This window comes from Schistocerca cancellata, chromosome 7 (genome assembly GCF_023864275.1).
Source record: "Schistocerca cancellata isolate TAMUIC-IGC-003103 chromosome 7, iqSchCanc2.1, whole genome shotgun sequence".
Taxonomy (NCBI): Eukaryota; Metazoa; Arthropoda; class Insecta; order Orthoptera; family Acrididae; genus Schistocerca; species Schistocerca cancellata.
In genome coordinates, this window is record NC_064632.1 from 315658915 (window position 1) to 315674372 (window position 15458).

The window sequence follows — 15458 nt, forward strand, 5'->3', positions numbered from 1 at the left end:
CTCCTGACGTGCTGAACAACACCTATTTCATTATTTGTATGGTTTACTCCATCACAATAAGAGGATTGTTGAAACAACTTTTTATGACATAAAGTGTGTGTTTAGTTATTGAGCTCTTCTAATATTCAATAGTCTGTGCAAAATTGTTTCTGAAAGCCTGACAGAGAATAGTTTCTCAGAAAGACAATTTTATATTTTTATGAATGATCATTTTATTCTGCCAAGCATTCTGTATATTTATAGAAGCCCCAAGGATGTGAAGAAAATATCATTATTGCAGACAGGTGGTTAGCGAAAAACATACTATTAATGATGTAATCTGTAATGTGATGTATTTCATACAGGCAGCGACCGTGTTAGTTACCAAACCTCAGAAAAGAAGATAACAAACATAACAAATATGCATTGATATACCCACTATTGTATTTAGTTTTTTAAATTTTTGTTGAATATGTTCTTAGGGAGAAAATATGGAATGTCACTCTTTGAATAACTCTCATGTGTAAAATTAGTTGCAGTGCTTCTTTATGATGTCCGCTGTACTCCTACTAATAATTTTACATTGTTTATGACTATAGTTTTTGTATGTATGATTCAGTGGTGTGGTGTCACCCGTGGAAATGGCAGTTGCTCAAAACTGTGTGCATTCACCAGAGAAGAAGATGGAAAGTGACAAAATAATGCGAGATTGTCTTGGGTACTTTGGAATTTTTATTTCCCTGTAAAAAGAACTTAGACTGCTATCATCCTGTAGACTTACACTGCTTGATCACACAAAGGTAGTGTTATATTACAGCTTTTGCTCCAAATATTGTGATACAGGCTTCATTTGTTTACCTCGTACAATGGTAGTTTGAAAAGTTCTCAGAATGGAGTAAAAAGGAACGATGTATGTCAATGAAACTGTTTTTCATTTTTCAGTATGGTCTCTATGTAAAGTAACACACTTGGTCCAGTAATGTTCCAGTGCCTTAATCTCATCTTGAAAATACCCATCAACTTTGTCTGTCAGTTCTTCATTTGAAGAGAATCTCCATCCACCTAGAAAAATTTTCAGCTTGGGGAAAAGTTGGAAGTCTGATGGATTCAAATCATGTGAACAAGGCAGGTGTGGCAACAAGTCATATCTTCAAGTATTTTAGCCATAGCAACAACACTTGCATGAGGGCAAACATTATTTGTTGAAAGATGGTTTTCTTCTTTGCCAGTCTTGGTGTTTTTTCACATTTCTTTTGCTGAGGTTGGTCCAAGAGGTTAGGGTAGTATTGTCCCATAATTGTTTGACCAGTGGAAAGATCACCTATTGGCTAAATCCCTTTTGCATCCCAGAAAACTGATGCCACCGATTGACCATTTTCCCTTTGCTTTCTTTGGTGGTGATAGTGGTGGTGAATCAGTGTTTCCATTGCTTTGAGTGTTGTTTTGTCTTTGGGGTATGGTAGTGGACTCAAGTTGTATCTGTGGTTACATACCAGTGCAAAAGATATGGTTGGTTGCTCTGAAAATGGATCAAACATTGTTCGGACATTTCCATTCTGACGCATTTCTGATCCCGCATTAAGAGTCATCGCAGCTATCAAGCAGATAATTTTCTCATATCCAATTCCACTGTCAAAATGTGATAGGCTCGTTCAGATGACATGACTACTGTTTGCGCAATTTCTCACATTTTCAGTTGCCAATCTTCCATGACCATTTTATGTAATTGAAAGAGCAGAGCCCCAGCATGTTCTGAATATGAACATGAATTTCCTTTGCATTCAAATCGTTCTTTATGATGTACCTAACCTCTGCTTGACTCTCTCTCTCTCCCCCTCTCTCTCTCTCTCTCTCTCTCTCTCTCTCTCTCTCTCTTCCCCGATCATTGCAAATCACTACAAGGAGTGACAGAGAGACTTCTGCACCATAGATCTTTACCCAGATCATGGACGCATCACATGTTTACTCATAAAAGATGACCTTCTATTACACAGCAACCTTGTTACACTAGCACTGACACTCGGTGGTGATTTCACCAATTTTTCAAACTACACTCATACCTTAGTTGTCCTGTCCTGTATACAGCTCTAATTTGTTCCGAATTCCTCTTCAAGTGTGGAAATACGGTAAGGATCTTTTTTATCACACAATTAAACAATAAAATCATGACTCCTTAACAGGCTGATTGAATAAAACATGATTTGTAGTTCCTCCAAATTTGGATAAAATCCTAAGCCTTTAACAGTTGGCTCTATTGTGTTCCTCGTGGGAAGCAGCTAACAGTTGGGCATGAAACTTTGACTTTATATCCATATTTGACACACACAGTCTACTATCCAAAAGTGCCAACACAAAATAATTTGCAACCATGCTACCGATGTTTCAGTTAACAATGCATCCAGTTGAGACAAAAGTATGCTGTTGATTGCAAAAAATGATAAAAGTAACTGATCATCTGTCACATAGTACTGGATGATGACTGGAGTATATGAGAAATGAAATGGTGGGGGACTGAGAGGTGATGGCCTGGGAATAGTCTTATTTTTACACTATTTTGTCTTCTTTAATGGAATACTTAGCAGATTACAAATGCATAGTTTCACAGCAATATTAAAGTGACAAAATTTTCTCATGCTTCCAGGCGAATCAAGTAGTTAAGAACTCATCAACTTTCATCCGAATACTCCTTAGCTATTGTCAAGTAGCGGCTGTTATGTACCTGCTGCTGCCCTTACATAGCAGTGCTACTGCCTGTGATGTCATTGATACCCCATCTGGTGCCATATAAAGTAATATTTCAGTTGCAAGACTATCACACTCACATCAGTTATTTGATGGCCATGTCTCAAGTGGTTCTTAGCAGCAGACTGCTGTCTTTATTGAAGGTGTTTTCAGAAATTTCAGCTTAAGTGCCTCTTTTATAATGCTATCCCAGAAACTGTTTGACAGTAGATGTCTCACTGAAATCAATTTGTTGTACATTTTCCAGAGCATGTTTTGCTACTGCTAATTTCTTAGCATACTGTAGGTGGAAATACATCTAGTGCTCTGTGTGGTGCTGTGCGGTAGTGCAGGTTGTCCAACATAAATTTTTGACAACACCTCCAATAAAGATGGCAGTCTGTAGCTAAGTAGCACCTGACCATCAGAAGGTTGAAACAGACATGGTGACCTTGCAACCAAACAATCAGCTTATGCCGAAGACTTCTGGCGTAAGAAGTCATCCTCATTCTGCCAGCGGCCTTGTCAAAGAGGATGGAGGAGCAGACAGGTTCAGGGCATTCTCTTGCCCTTGGTGTGTGGAAATGCCTCTAAAAGGTCATCTATGGCACGAGGATGCAGAAGACAATACTAAACATTCATTAAATACGCATAGCATGTATCCACAGGACTTGTGGCCTGTAGTTGAAAAATTGTTATCATGATCTCTCCATTGGCAAAAGATTCTGCAGTATTCCCCCAATCTAGGTGTAGTGGGTGTCAGTGAAGTTAAACGGAAAGAAGACAAGGATTTCTGGTTAGATGAGTATAGGATAATATCAACAGCAGCAGAAAATGGTATAATGGGAGTAGTATTCATATCTATATGAAGATAGGACAGGTTACTGTGAACAGTTAAGTTGCAGGGTTGTTCTCATCAGAATTGACAGCACATCAACACCAACAACAATGGTTCAGGTATACATGCCAATGTCGCAAGCAGAAGATGAATAGGTAGTGAAAGTATATGAGGTATTGAATGGGTAATTCCATACATAAAAGAAGATGAAAATCTAATAGCCATGGGGGATTGGAATGCTGCTGTGGGGGAAGGAGTAGAAGAATGCGTACAGGAGATTGTGGGCTTGGTAGTAGGAATGAGAGAGGAGAAAGACTAGTGGAGTTCTGCAGTAAATACCAGATGGTAACAGTGAATATTCTGTTCATTTCATTTTTTCATTTAAACACTATCAGAGTAGCCCACCACCTGGGTTACTGAGGTGGGCCGTGTGCTACTTAAGACAAGTGACAAGCCAGGCAGCGTTAGGTCTCTTAGCCGCAATGGCTGCTTGCAAGTTAGGTTGGCTTGACAAGCCCCCATTCCGTTACAGTCCCTGCCACATGGAGGCAGACCTTTTTCTAATGTTTCTGCCCCGGCTGTTGAATATTCTGTTAAAGAATCACAAGAAGAGGTAGTATACAGGAAATGAAAATGATCATACGGCATTTATTGGCTAGGATATCCGCTTCGGAGTTCGGCCACCATATTGCAAGTCATTTTAGTTGACGCCACTTCACTGACTTGCTTGTCCATGATGATGAAGGACAAACAACACCCAATCCCATGCCTCGCTTGGTAGGTAGTAGGGTCCACTTGTTACTTGGCCAAAGTTTGTTGGTGGCCATTCATGCGGACAGACAGTTTGTTGGTTGTCATGCCTCCATAGAATGCAGCACAGTGGTTGCAGCTTAGCTTGTAGACCATATGACTGGTTTCACAGGTAGCTCTGCCTTTGATGGAATAGGTGATGTTAGTGACTGGACTGGAGTAGGTAGTGGTGGGTTGATGTATGGGACAGGTCTTGTACCTAGGTCTATTACAGGGGTGTGAGCCATGAGGTATGGGATTGGGAGCAGGGGTTGTGTAAGGATAGATGTGCATATTGTGTAGGTTCGGTGGATGGTGGAATGCCACTGTTGGAGGGGTGGGAAGGATAATGGGCAGGACATTTCTTGTTCATCCTTACACAACCCCTGCTCCCAATCCCTTACCTCATAGCTCATATCCCTGTAATAGACCTAGATGAAAGACCTGTCCCATACATCCTCCCACTCCAGTCTGGTCACTGGCATCGCCTATCCCATCAGAGGCAAGGCTACCTGTGAAACCAGTCATGTGGTCTACAAGCTAAGCTGTGACCACTGTACTGCATTCTATGTAGGACTGACGATCAACAAGCTGTATGTCCTCATGAATGTCCAGTGACAAACTGCAGCCAAGAAACAAGTGGACCACCCTGTTGCTGAACACACTGCCAAACATGATATACTTCATTTCAATGACTCCTTCACAGCCTGTGCCATATGGATCCTTCCCACCAACACCAGTCTTCTTGAATTGCACAGGTGGGAACTTTTCCTGCAATATATCTGACGTACCCAAAACCCTCCTGGCCTCAACCTTCGTTAGTCACTGTCCTCACCCATCCAGCCCCCTCTCTATTCCCATTCCAGCAGTACACAGCCGTCATTCCACCATCATACCCAGTCTTTTTATTTCTCTCCTTTTCCACTACTCCCCCCCCCCCCCCAATTCCCCACATCTCCCCTGCCCTCTGTCTAACCTGCAGCACTTCAGCATTTCACTGTCCGCCACCCCCACCATACTATCCCTCCTCCTCCTAGCCCCAGCCTCCTCCTTACCCCCACCCAGTCACCACTCCCATCATGCGCTGGTGCTGCTACTCACAGTGTGGTTTGAGTTGCCTGAGACTGCAGTTGCATTTGTGTGTGTGTGTGTGTGTGTGTGTGTGTGTGTGTGTGTGTGGCCTTTTTGGCTGAAAGCTTTAATTGTGGGAGTCTTTTTATTGTTCCTATCTGCATCCCAGCATCTCCGATATATGGTGAGTTGCAACTTTTCTTCTCATAATATTTTAAGTACAATACGGTTTGTCTCATAAGTTATTTTAAACATTTGAAAAGAAAAGTAAATTACTCACATTTATTAAGCGCGGAGATGCTGGAACTGCCTCCATCATTGTTCAAGCATTTCCAACACTTACGTAGGAACTCGTCAGTACACTCTGTAGTTCCCCCTGAGAAATGGCAGCAATTTCTTGATAAATGTTATATTTAAGTTCGTCTAAAGTGTTTGGATTTCACTTCTACACTTCATATTTTAATGTCCCCCAAATAGGTCCTATTATTCTTTCACCACTAAAGGGCACCATACTTCTTTTCAGGACTAACGAAAATTTTGTGACTTAATTTATCCACTTAGGTGGAACAATGAGTCGTCCAAAAAGGAAGTTGGGTGAGGGTTGATCTCTCTGTGATGCTTCCTATTCAGAATCTATCCACATAACCTGAACCCCATTTTGCAGTGTCACCTGGTTTAAGTTTTTGCATTTCACTGATTTTATAGGGCTATAACTTCAGTAACCGGCCGGAGTGGCCGAGCGGTTCTAGGCGCTACAGTCTGGAACCGCGTGACCGCTAAGGTCACAGGTTCGAATCCTGCTTCGGGCATGGATGTGTGTCGTGTCTTTAGGTTAGTTAGGTTTAACTAGTTCTAAGTTCTAGGGGACTGATGACATCAGACGTTAAGTCCCATAGTGCTCAGAGCCAGTTGAACCATTTTTAACTTTAGTAACTTTGTTGCTGTTTGAACAGAGCCATAGGTAATTCCCATTTACGGAACAAAATGTCGAACTGATTTTCTATGAGACCTTCCCAGAGCATGCCCAATGTTACTGAAAGTTTCTTCTTTGAGCACTGTATGTGCTTGCCTATGTTTCCTATCAAGAAGACTTCGTGTTTCACAAAAGTTATTTATCGATCGGTGAGTTATATTCTGTTTAGGAATTGAACAATGGGAAATACGTTTTAAAATAATCTGCTCGTGGCACACAGTGATTCTGTACACACATATGAATCATACATTAATATTCTTTGGGGAATTGAATACTCGTATTTTGCCATTTCACTTGAAAATGTTCACTCAATACACTGCATTCCGTTGTCCAACAAATGTGCTACCTGCACGCCAATCCTACACAAACAAGAGCCTTGCAGCAGAGGGATTTCCCACCCTGCACCAATGCCAGCTAGCTGCTGGTGGGGCAAAAAATTGTCCATGAGGCAGTTGCGTTAAGGACAGATTACCCTGTATATGCTGATTTGCCGTTAGTCTCCCAGGCAGCAGGGTGCTATGACCTGCTTTTTCAGTACCAACCATTGGTTGCTATATTGGTGTAGTTTTGCAGATAATCACCAAAGTGCAAAGCAGGAAATGTAGACATTGTGGATGTATATATCTAATTATTGAATGATGTTAATTGTTGTAACTATTACTCAAAACAATCAAATATTAGTGATGAAATGATAAGCTTGTTCAGTATCAAGTTTTTGATTCTCAATAAATTTCATTGTTTGATTTTATTGCTTCATGGCAAATCTTGTGAATAAATACTAACATGAAAATGAAGAAGCATACTGCAAAGTGAATATTTCACTCAAAAAAATTAAATTTATTTTCACTGTTTGCAATATGTGCCAAATCATTCATGGAAGAAAATTCCATATACGTGATGAATTTAACAGTGACACACACACACACACACGCACACACACACACACACACACACACACACCTGCAGCCATGTGTGTACTGAAGTATGTTTCAAATGCATCTAGTGATTGTAGTGCTGTGAAAGTATATGTTGTTAAATGCTGCTGCTATTGTTGATTTACTCCTTCCTGATTCTTCCAATTCAGCAACTATATATGCAATGCTGTACTCAGAATAATATGTTTCTTTGAGATATTTGTGCACACATCTTATAAAGGAGGAGAAAGAAGATACAATAGCACTATATCCCTGCTAAAATTGTAAACTGATTACTGATTGTATAAATAATGACATTCTTCAACAAGTGGGTCTATTTTGAAACACCGTGGCAGATTAAAACTGTGTAAACATTACCCACAAAAGGCAAAATACAGGTTCAAGCCCTGTTCAGCACATAGTTTTAATGTGCCAGGAAATTTCATAAATCTTGGAGTGTGTGTAAAGATGCATAAAATTTTGATAGTAAAATGCAAAGTTGCCATGAGACCACCAATATTTGAAAAAGCTGACTAATGCTGCATCAGAGGTACTCTGCATCAATAACTTCCATAAACGGGAATAAAATAGTAAGCTTACACTATTAAAAAGTACCTATATTCACTGTATCCCTGAGCAGACTTCTTATTTTCTACTTACAAACTAACCATAATGCCTTAGTAACAGTGTGGCGAGATGATGATGTAGTTGTGACATAAGCATTGTCACGATGATTTAGTAAACTGGAGAGGGATTCACTTGTTTCACATAATCTTTACACAACCATTCTTAACAATGTTGAATGTGAGTGATTTTCGGTAAAAATAATTTTTACCACAATAGTTTTGAGAAATTAATTTTTTGTACATACAACTGGTTTTAGCAGTTAGTTTTGTCCCAGTTTCATATTGTGAAATTTCATTTGTAAAATGTTTTTGTAATAGAATTTTCAATGATAAAACTTCATGTATAAGGATAGAAACCACAATTTATGCTAATTTTTTTACTTGTTATCTTTTCTTTGTGGTCATAACAAGTCCTTCCAGCCTGTATTCTATCCATTCTTCCCAGTAAATTGTATCTATACGCCTTGACCTATTCAGTTGACATATGTGGAGTCCTCTCATTTAATGTCAGGTATACTAATTTACCAACCCTTACTTTGAAGCATACAAAACTACACATAAGTCCAAGGCAGATATTATTTGTCAATAACTTCCTTGTATGTAATAAATTGACAGAAAAGCAACTTGCTGCAAATCATAATATAAAACAATTAATGTGGAAATTCTGAAGAAATCAACCATAGCAGTTGTAACATTGCTTCCCTACTATGTATTGTAGGCTTTTAGTTTTGATTGTGATCCACTCTTGTGAACTATTCTGTTAAGACTTGAACAGTGAACTGCAATGACCCTCCAGTAGTCTGGTTACAGGCTAAGACACATCAGATTGCCCATCAGAATAACACATAGTGTGGATGGTACAGAAATATGCTTCAGACGGTAGGAGCTATTGAGCACAACATGATGATGATGATTATATACAAGGGACTCCAAATTGATTCCATATTTCTAGATTTTCAAAAGGCCTTTCACACTGTACCCTACAAGTGGCTTGTAGTGAAATTGCATGCTTATAGAATATTGTCTTAGTTATGTGACTGTATTCGTGATTTCCTATTAGAGAGGTCACAGTTCATAGTAATTGACAGAAAGTCATCAAGTAAAACAAAAGTGATTTCTGGCATTCCCCAAGATAGAGTTATAGGCACTCTGCTTTTTCTTGTCTATATAAACGACTTAGGAGACAATCTTAGGTTGTTTGCAGATGATGCTATCATTTATCATCCAGTAAACTCATCAGAAGATCAAAACAAATTGCAAAATGTGAGGTCATCCACATGAGTGCTAAAAGGAATCCGTTAAACTTCAGTTACACGATTAATCCGTGTAATATAAAGGCTGTAAATTCAACTAAATACCTAGGTGTTTCAATTACAAAACTTAAATTGGAAGGAACACACAGAAAATGTTGTGGGGAAGGCTAACCAAAGACTGCGTTTTATTGGCAGGACACTTAGAAAATATAACAGATCTACTAAGGAGACTGCCTACGCTACGCTTGTCCGTCCTCTTTTGGAATACTGCTGGGCAATGTGGGATCCTTACCAAATAGGACTGACGGAGTACATTGAAAAAGTTCAAAGAAGGGCAATGCATTTTGTATTAATGCGAAATAGGGGAGAGAGTGCCACTGGAATGATACAGGATTTGGGTTGCACATCATTAAAACAAAGGCATATTTTGCTGCAGTGGAATCTTCTCATGAAATTTCCATCACCAACTTTCTCCTCTGAATACGAAAGTAATTTGTTGATGCCAACCTACATAGGGAGAAACGATCATCATAATAAAATAAGGGAAATCAGAGCTCGCAAGGAAAGATATAGGTGTTCATTTTTTCTGCAAGCTGTTTGATAGTGGAATAATAGAGAATTATTGTGAAGGTGGTTTGATGAACCCTCTGCCAGACACTTAAGTGTAATTTGCAGAGTAGCCTTGTAGATGATGATGATGATGATGATGATAGTTCATGCATAGGTGGACAGTTGTAGAAGACAGCATTCAACTCTAAACTAATACACTGTCAACACATTTATCAGGTGTATTGTCCACATTTGCAAATCAGCAACAAATCAACAGTGTAAATGAGCTGCAAAGAACATTCACTATTTGAATGCCAGATTCTTCAAAGGGAGTAAAAGCTGCTCAGGGGTCTCCTATAGTTCCATTTACATTAATAAAGATGACAGCTTTATCTCCTCTAAGTATCTAACATTAAGTGGAACTACAGTACGGGCAACTTTTGTCCGCCTAGAGAAGATTGACACTACCTGTTTTGTGGACCTGGTCCTGTTTACTGGAAGTTGTTCCCATTGATGCAGCATACCTTCTCAAACATTTCTAGTGGTGGTCATACATATAAAACATTGGCCATTGACAAACAGTACATCGAAGTAGTAGCTCCTCGAAGAAAGAGGTACACCATCTCAAAATGAGTTAGTGAAAAAGTCAGTATATCGACATTGAGGACTGATAAAATTTTTCTGTGCAAGTAAAGTATAATGCGAAAGTTCAAAAAGTTGGGGCAAATAAAGCATAGTATCATGGCAGGTGGTTAGTCTGAAAAGAAAAAAGTCTCACCACAAAAAATCAAAATCTAGGACATTTTGCTGTTCTGAAAAAGGGTTCGGGGACACCAGTTAATTTTGTGCAAAATTAAAATTGTTCCAGAAAAATTAGGATGAACTGGAATTCTGAACATACCCCCATTTTATGGGATCTGAGTATCTTTTCTTCAATGTGAATGCAGAGTCTGTTGAGTTTGTCCCCTCCCACTTTCCCAGAAGTGTCAAATTACACTTTGATATGTGAATGATAGCAAATTTGTCATTCAAGGGGTGCAAATTTAAACACTCACAGTCTGATTACCAGTTTTTTTAGTGTGTGCTTTTAGTTTTGACAAAACTTGTTCGCATTAATATATATTTCTTAATTTGTGAACTGATTTTATGCTTGTACTTTTTGTTGCTAAAAAATTATTTAAAATTTCAGATCGCAGAATGATACGTTGAAGAAGGAAATTATTGATCAGGAACGAAGTCTGAAAAGTCAGATTTCAACTCTTGAAAAGAAAGCTCATGAGAATTGGGTAAGTTCATCATGGTTATATTACATGAAGGAGTATTGTGAACAGTGGGTAATTACAAAAAATGAAAAAAAGTTGAAGATCTTTAAGAAAAAGTAATGATATGACATAAACAGTATGATAAAACATTATTTTCTTGCGAACAGGTTGCAGCGCGCCAAGCAGAGCGAAGGTTGGAAGAAAGCCGTCAAGAGGCTGGACAGTTAAGGAACCGCCTCACTGTAGTGGAGAAGAACATTACAAATACATCACAAAACAGCTCAGAAAGTGGCAAAGTTGGTGACAGTACGTATACATTCTTAGATTTTGTTCATGGTAAGCGTATTTTGTAAGAGCAAGCAGTCCATTTCATATGAACATATTGGCTACCAGGGTTGGTTTCATGAAGTTGAGTTTCTATGAAATTACAAAGATACAGAATAACAGACCAGTACTTACTTTCAGAGGTTAAAATTCCAAAGCTGTCAGTAGATACATTTAAAATTGAATATGCTGTGAGATCTGTGCTTCCTTTTCTAACCTTCACCAACATATCCCTCTTTCCTCTCTGGAGAAGTATCTAATAGACTTGAAAGCTAAAAATAGTGTTTTTATTTTTTTGTGTCTGTCAGAAGTACGGGAATTTCATTTCCTGAACATAATAAATACTGACTAGTTATTCTCTTCTTTTTTTTTAATTTCATAGTGTTTTTGAGTGAATTTTCCTTTGGATATAGGAAATTAAGTTTCCAAATACTAAACAATATTATACGAGTAGATAGTGCCATGCACCAGTTCCCAGTCAATGACTTTACATATATTAGTCTTATTAAATGTATAATAAACATAATAACAGTATTATGGAAAAGAGAGATTGCTACTCACCATATAGTGAAGATGTTGATCCATAGATAGCGCAACAAAAATTTTGTTGTCCCTGTGTGTGACTAAACATCTCCACTATGTGGTTAATAACAGTCTGTCCTTTTCATAATATTGTCAGTGTTCAGTCCTGGATTTTCCATTGCTTCACAAATATGATACCTCGTTCAGTTCATATTTTAATTTGTTTCTCTCTGACTTTTTTGAAAAAGACGAAATACACAGATACACTGAAAAATAATTACTCAGTAGCATAGACTAAAACACTACATGTTGGATAGAACAAGCAGTATAGATGAGTACTAACTTATTAATATTATCAAAATATAATAAATGAAAGTGTGTGCTATCAATTAACAATGTGAGAAAACAAATGTTGTTATGCTAGGCTTAGTAGAGCATCCCTTGAAAACAGCAGAAAATTGGTGGGTTTATCATGAGTATGTGAACTAATATCATGTAATGTTTACATGACACGCTAAAAATACATGCCAGGCTAGTACTCTAACCCATATTCTTACCTTTCTTGGACCATACGCTACAAGTTGCACCATGCAAGCAATATCATGGACTGGTTAAGAGCTTCACCATATCATGGTCACTCTTGCCCAGGTGAAATACCATGCAATGAAGTGAACGATGACCAGCTACAAGCACAAAGTTTTAATTAAAGTTTCTTTTAAAATTCAAACTTTGTGTTTGAGAGCATGATAGCAATGTTATTAGAAATGTGTGTCGTCATGTATAGAAATTCAACCAATCTAATGTTTAAATTTACATGATAACTAGGCCTACTCCCAAAAAGACTGATAAAATATTATAATGTGACTGCAGCTTACTTTTTTTCCCACAATACATTGACATATGTTTCATTCATAAACAAAAAATGAGAATTTTGGGTCATCCAATTAATCCTGGAGTGGACTTTGTAGGATTGATTATGTATACCTAAAGATGCAGTTTTTAGCTGCGAAATTTTTGTTCCAATGAATGACCATTTATCAGTATTGCGTTTCTTCATTTATCAAGATTTATTTCCACAACTGGGGCTGCTTCAAATATAAACTGTTTTGTAAAAATGTAATGATTATACAATCCTAAATAAAGAGACAGAGAAAGCAGTTAAATAGAATTTAGATGAAGAATAGTATTAAGGAGATCACTATTCGGACATTGCAGACAAGAAGTACAATTCTTGTGGCCAGTATAGTCCTGCTGCACTTTGAGCTGTAGCTCCTCTTATGATAAGTGAGCATATGTTCCACCACAAGTGGTTAGAGGATTTAATATATTGGATCAAGAAACAAAAGGAACTTGGACAGTTTTGTAATTGAGGCTCTTCGTGACAAATCATAACATGCTGCTACATGTACATTAACATAGCCATTCATCCACTGTATCCAACAGCCAGCACTTCTTTAGCGCCACCTGATATCGAGTCATAGAAATGAAAGTTTGGGCTAACATGTTTCATCAGTATTGCAAGTGAATCATTGTTTTGTGGACAGTGAACTCTGGTTGGAGAAACTGTATATATGAATCCAGCATGGGAGGGAAGTGTATTGATTTCAGTGAGTAACAGTTGTCTTGACTGTGCTTCATAGTAAGACTGACTCCTTTCATCAGTAACTGAAGAATGTGCTGTACTAATTAAGAAACTATTGGCAGAAGAGCAGTGCATGTCAGACCACCTGTCTCTTGCATGCCCCTGCAGGCCACACTTACATGCAAGAGAGCATTACAGTTATAAATTGTTCATATTTGAGGGTGCACCTGTTGTCTGAAAATCTTAATCTATTATAAAGGGAACAGCAGTTTTTGTCTGTTTGACTCAGTTTCATCCTTGGAATGTGACATGATACTATCCTCAAGTCAGAGTACTTCCAATAATTCAAGAATTAGACCAAACAGGTGATTCCTCCGTAACAACAGTGTTCCAGGATAACAGCAAAAATTTGCTTTAACTACCTATTTGTAATAGGCACCCACCCAACAACTGTGACATTGCACTCTTCCCACAAGGAAAGAACATATGTTTCTACAGATGAAGTGCATGTGGTATCTTTAGTGCCAGCTGTAGGTATTTTTGCCAGAGTATTTGCCCCTCCACCCATCACTCACCCATAAAATAAAATAAATCTAAATATTGATAATATATGGTTTAAATAGCTGACAACAGTTGTAGCACTTCAGAATTTGGTATAACAAGTACAGTTTTTGAGATGCAATTATAAAAATAAGGAGCATTTAATATCACACCTGTGACATCTACATCTACATCTACATCCATACTCCGCAAGCCACCTGACGGTGTGTGGCGGAGGGTACCTTGAGTACCTCTATCGGTTCTCCCTTCTATTCCAGTCTCGTATTGTTCGTGGAAAGAAGGATTGTCGGTATGCCTCTGTGTGGGCTCTAATCTCTCTGATTTTATCCTCATGGTCTCTTCGCGAGATATACGTAGGAGGGAGCAATATACTGCTTGACTCTTCGGTGAAGGTATGTTCTCGAAACTTTGACAAAAGCCCGTACCGAGCTACTGAGCGTCTCTCCTGCAGAGTCTTCCACTGGAGTTTATCTATCATCTCCGTAACGCTTTCGTGATTACTAAATGATCCTGTAACGAAGCGCGCTGCTCTCCGTTGGATCTTCTCTATATCTTCTATCAACCCTATCTGGTACGGATCCCACACTGCTGAGCAGTATTCAAGCAGTGGGCGAACAAGCGTACTGTAACCTACTTCCTTTGTTTTCGGATTGCATTTCCTTAGGATTCTTCCAATGAATCTGTCTGGCATCTGCTTTACCGACGATCAACATTATATGATCATTCCATTTTAAATCACTCCTAATGCATACTCCCAGATAATTTATGGTATTAACTGCTTCCAGTTGCTGACCTGCTATTTTGTAGCTAAATGATAAAGGATCTATCTTTCTGTGTATTCGCAGCACATTACACTTGTCTACATTGAGATTCAATTGCCATTCCCTGCACCATGCGTCAATTCGCTGCAGATCCTCCTGCATTTCAGTACAATTTTCCATTGTTACAACCTCTCGATACACCACAGCATCATCTGCAAAAAGCCTCAGTGAACTTCCAATGTCATCCACCAGGTCATTTATGTATATTGGGAATAGCAACGGTCCTATGACACTCCCCTGCGGCACACCTGAAATCACTCTTACTTCGGAAGACTTCTCTCCATTGAGAATGACATGCTGCGTCCTGTTATCTAGGAACTCCTCAATCCAATCACACAATTGGTCTGATAGTCCATATGCTCTTACTTTGTTCATTAAACGACTGTGGGGAACTGTATCGAACGCCTTGCGGAAGTCAAGAAACACGGCATCTACCTGTGAACCCGTGTCTATGGCCCTCTGAGTCTCGTGGACGAATAGCGCGAGCTGGGTTTCACATGACCGTCTTTTTCGAAACCCATGCTGATTCCTACAGAGTAGATTTCTAGTCTCCAGAAAAGTCATTATACTCTAACACAATACGTGTTCCAAAATTCTACAACTGATCGACGTCCCTTCTTGAAAACGGGGATGACCTGTGCCCTTTTCCAATCCTTTGAAACGCTACGCTCTT

At 38.8% G+C, this 15458-nt stretch overlaps 1 protein-coding gene across 3 annotated transcripts in view; it reads left to right on the forward strand.

The window, feature by feature from the left end:
• Window positions 1-15458, forward strand: part of LOC126092542 (transport and Golgi organization protein 1 homolog) — a 158229-nt gene that overhangs the window by 127232 nt on the left and 15539 nt on the right. For 2 of the 3 annotated variants that reach the window (XR_007521353.1, XM_049908195.1), the window contains exons 13-15: window positions 599-697; window positions 10903-10999; window positions 11143-11281. Coding sequence is in view for 2 of the 3 variants with exons in the window: in XM_049908195.1 (XP_049764152.1) it covers window positions 599-697; window positions 10903-10999; window positions 11143-11281 (335 nt within the window). In the remaining variant the exon portion in view is untranslated. The remainder of the gene's footprint in view (window positions 1-598; window positions 698-10902; window positions 11000-11142; window positions 11282-15458) is intronic. The other variant, XM_049908196.1, reaches the window with a different exon arrangement.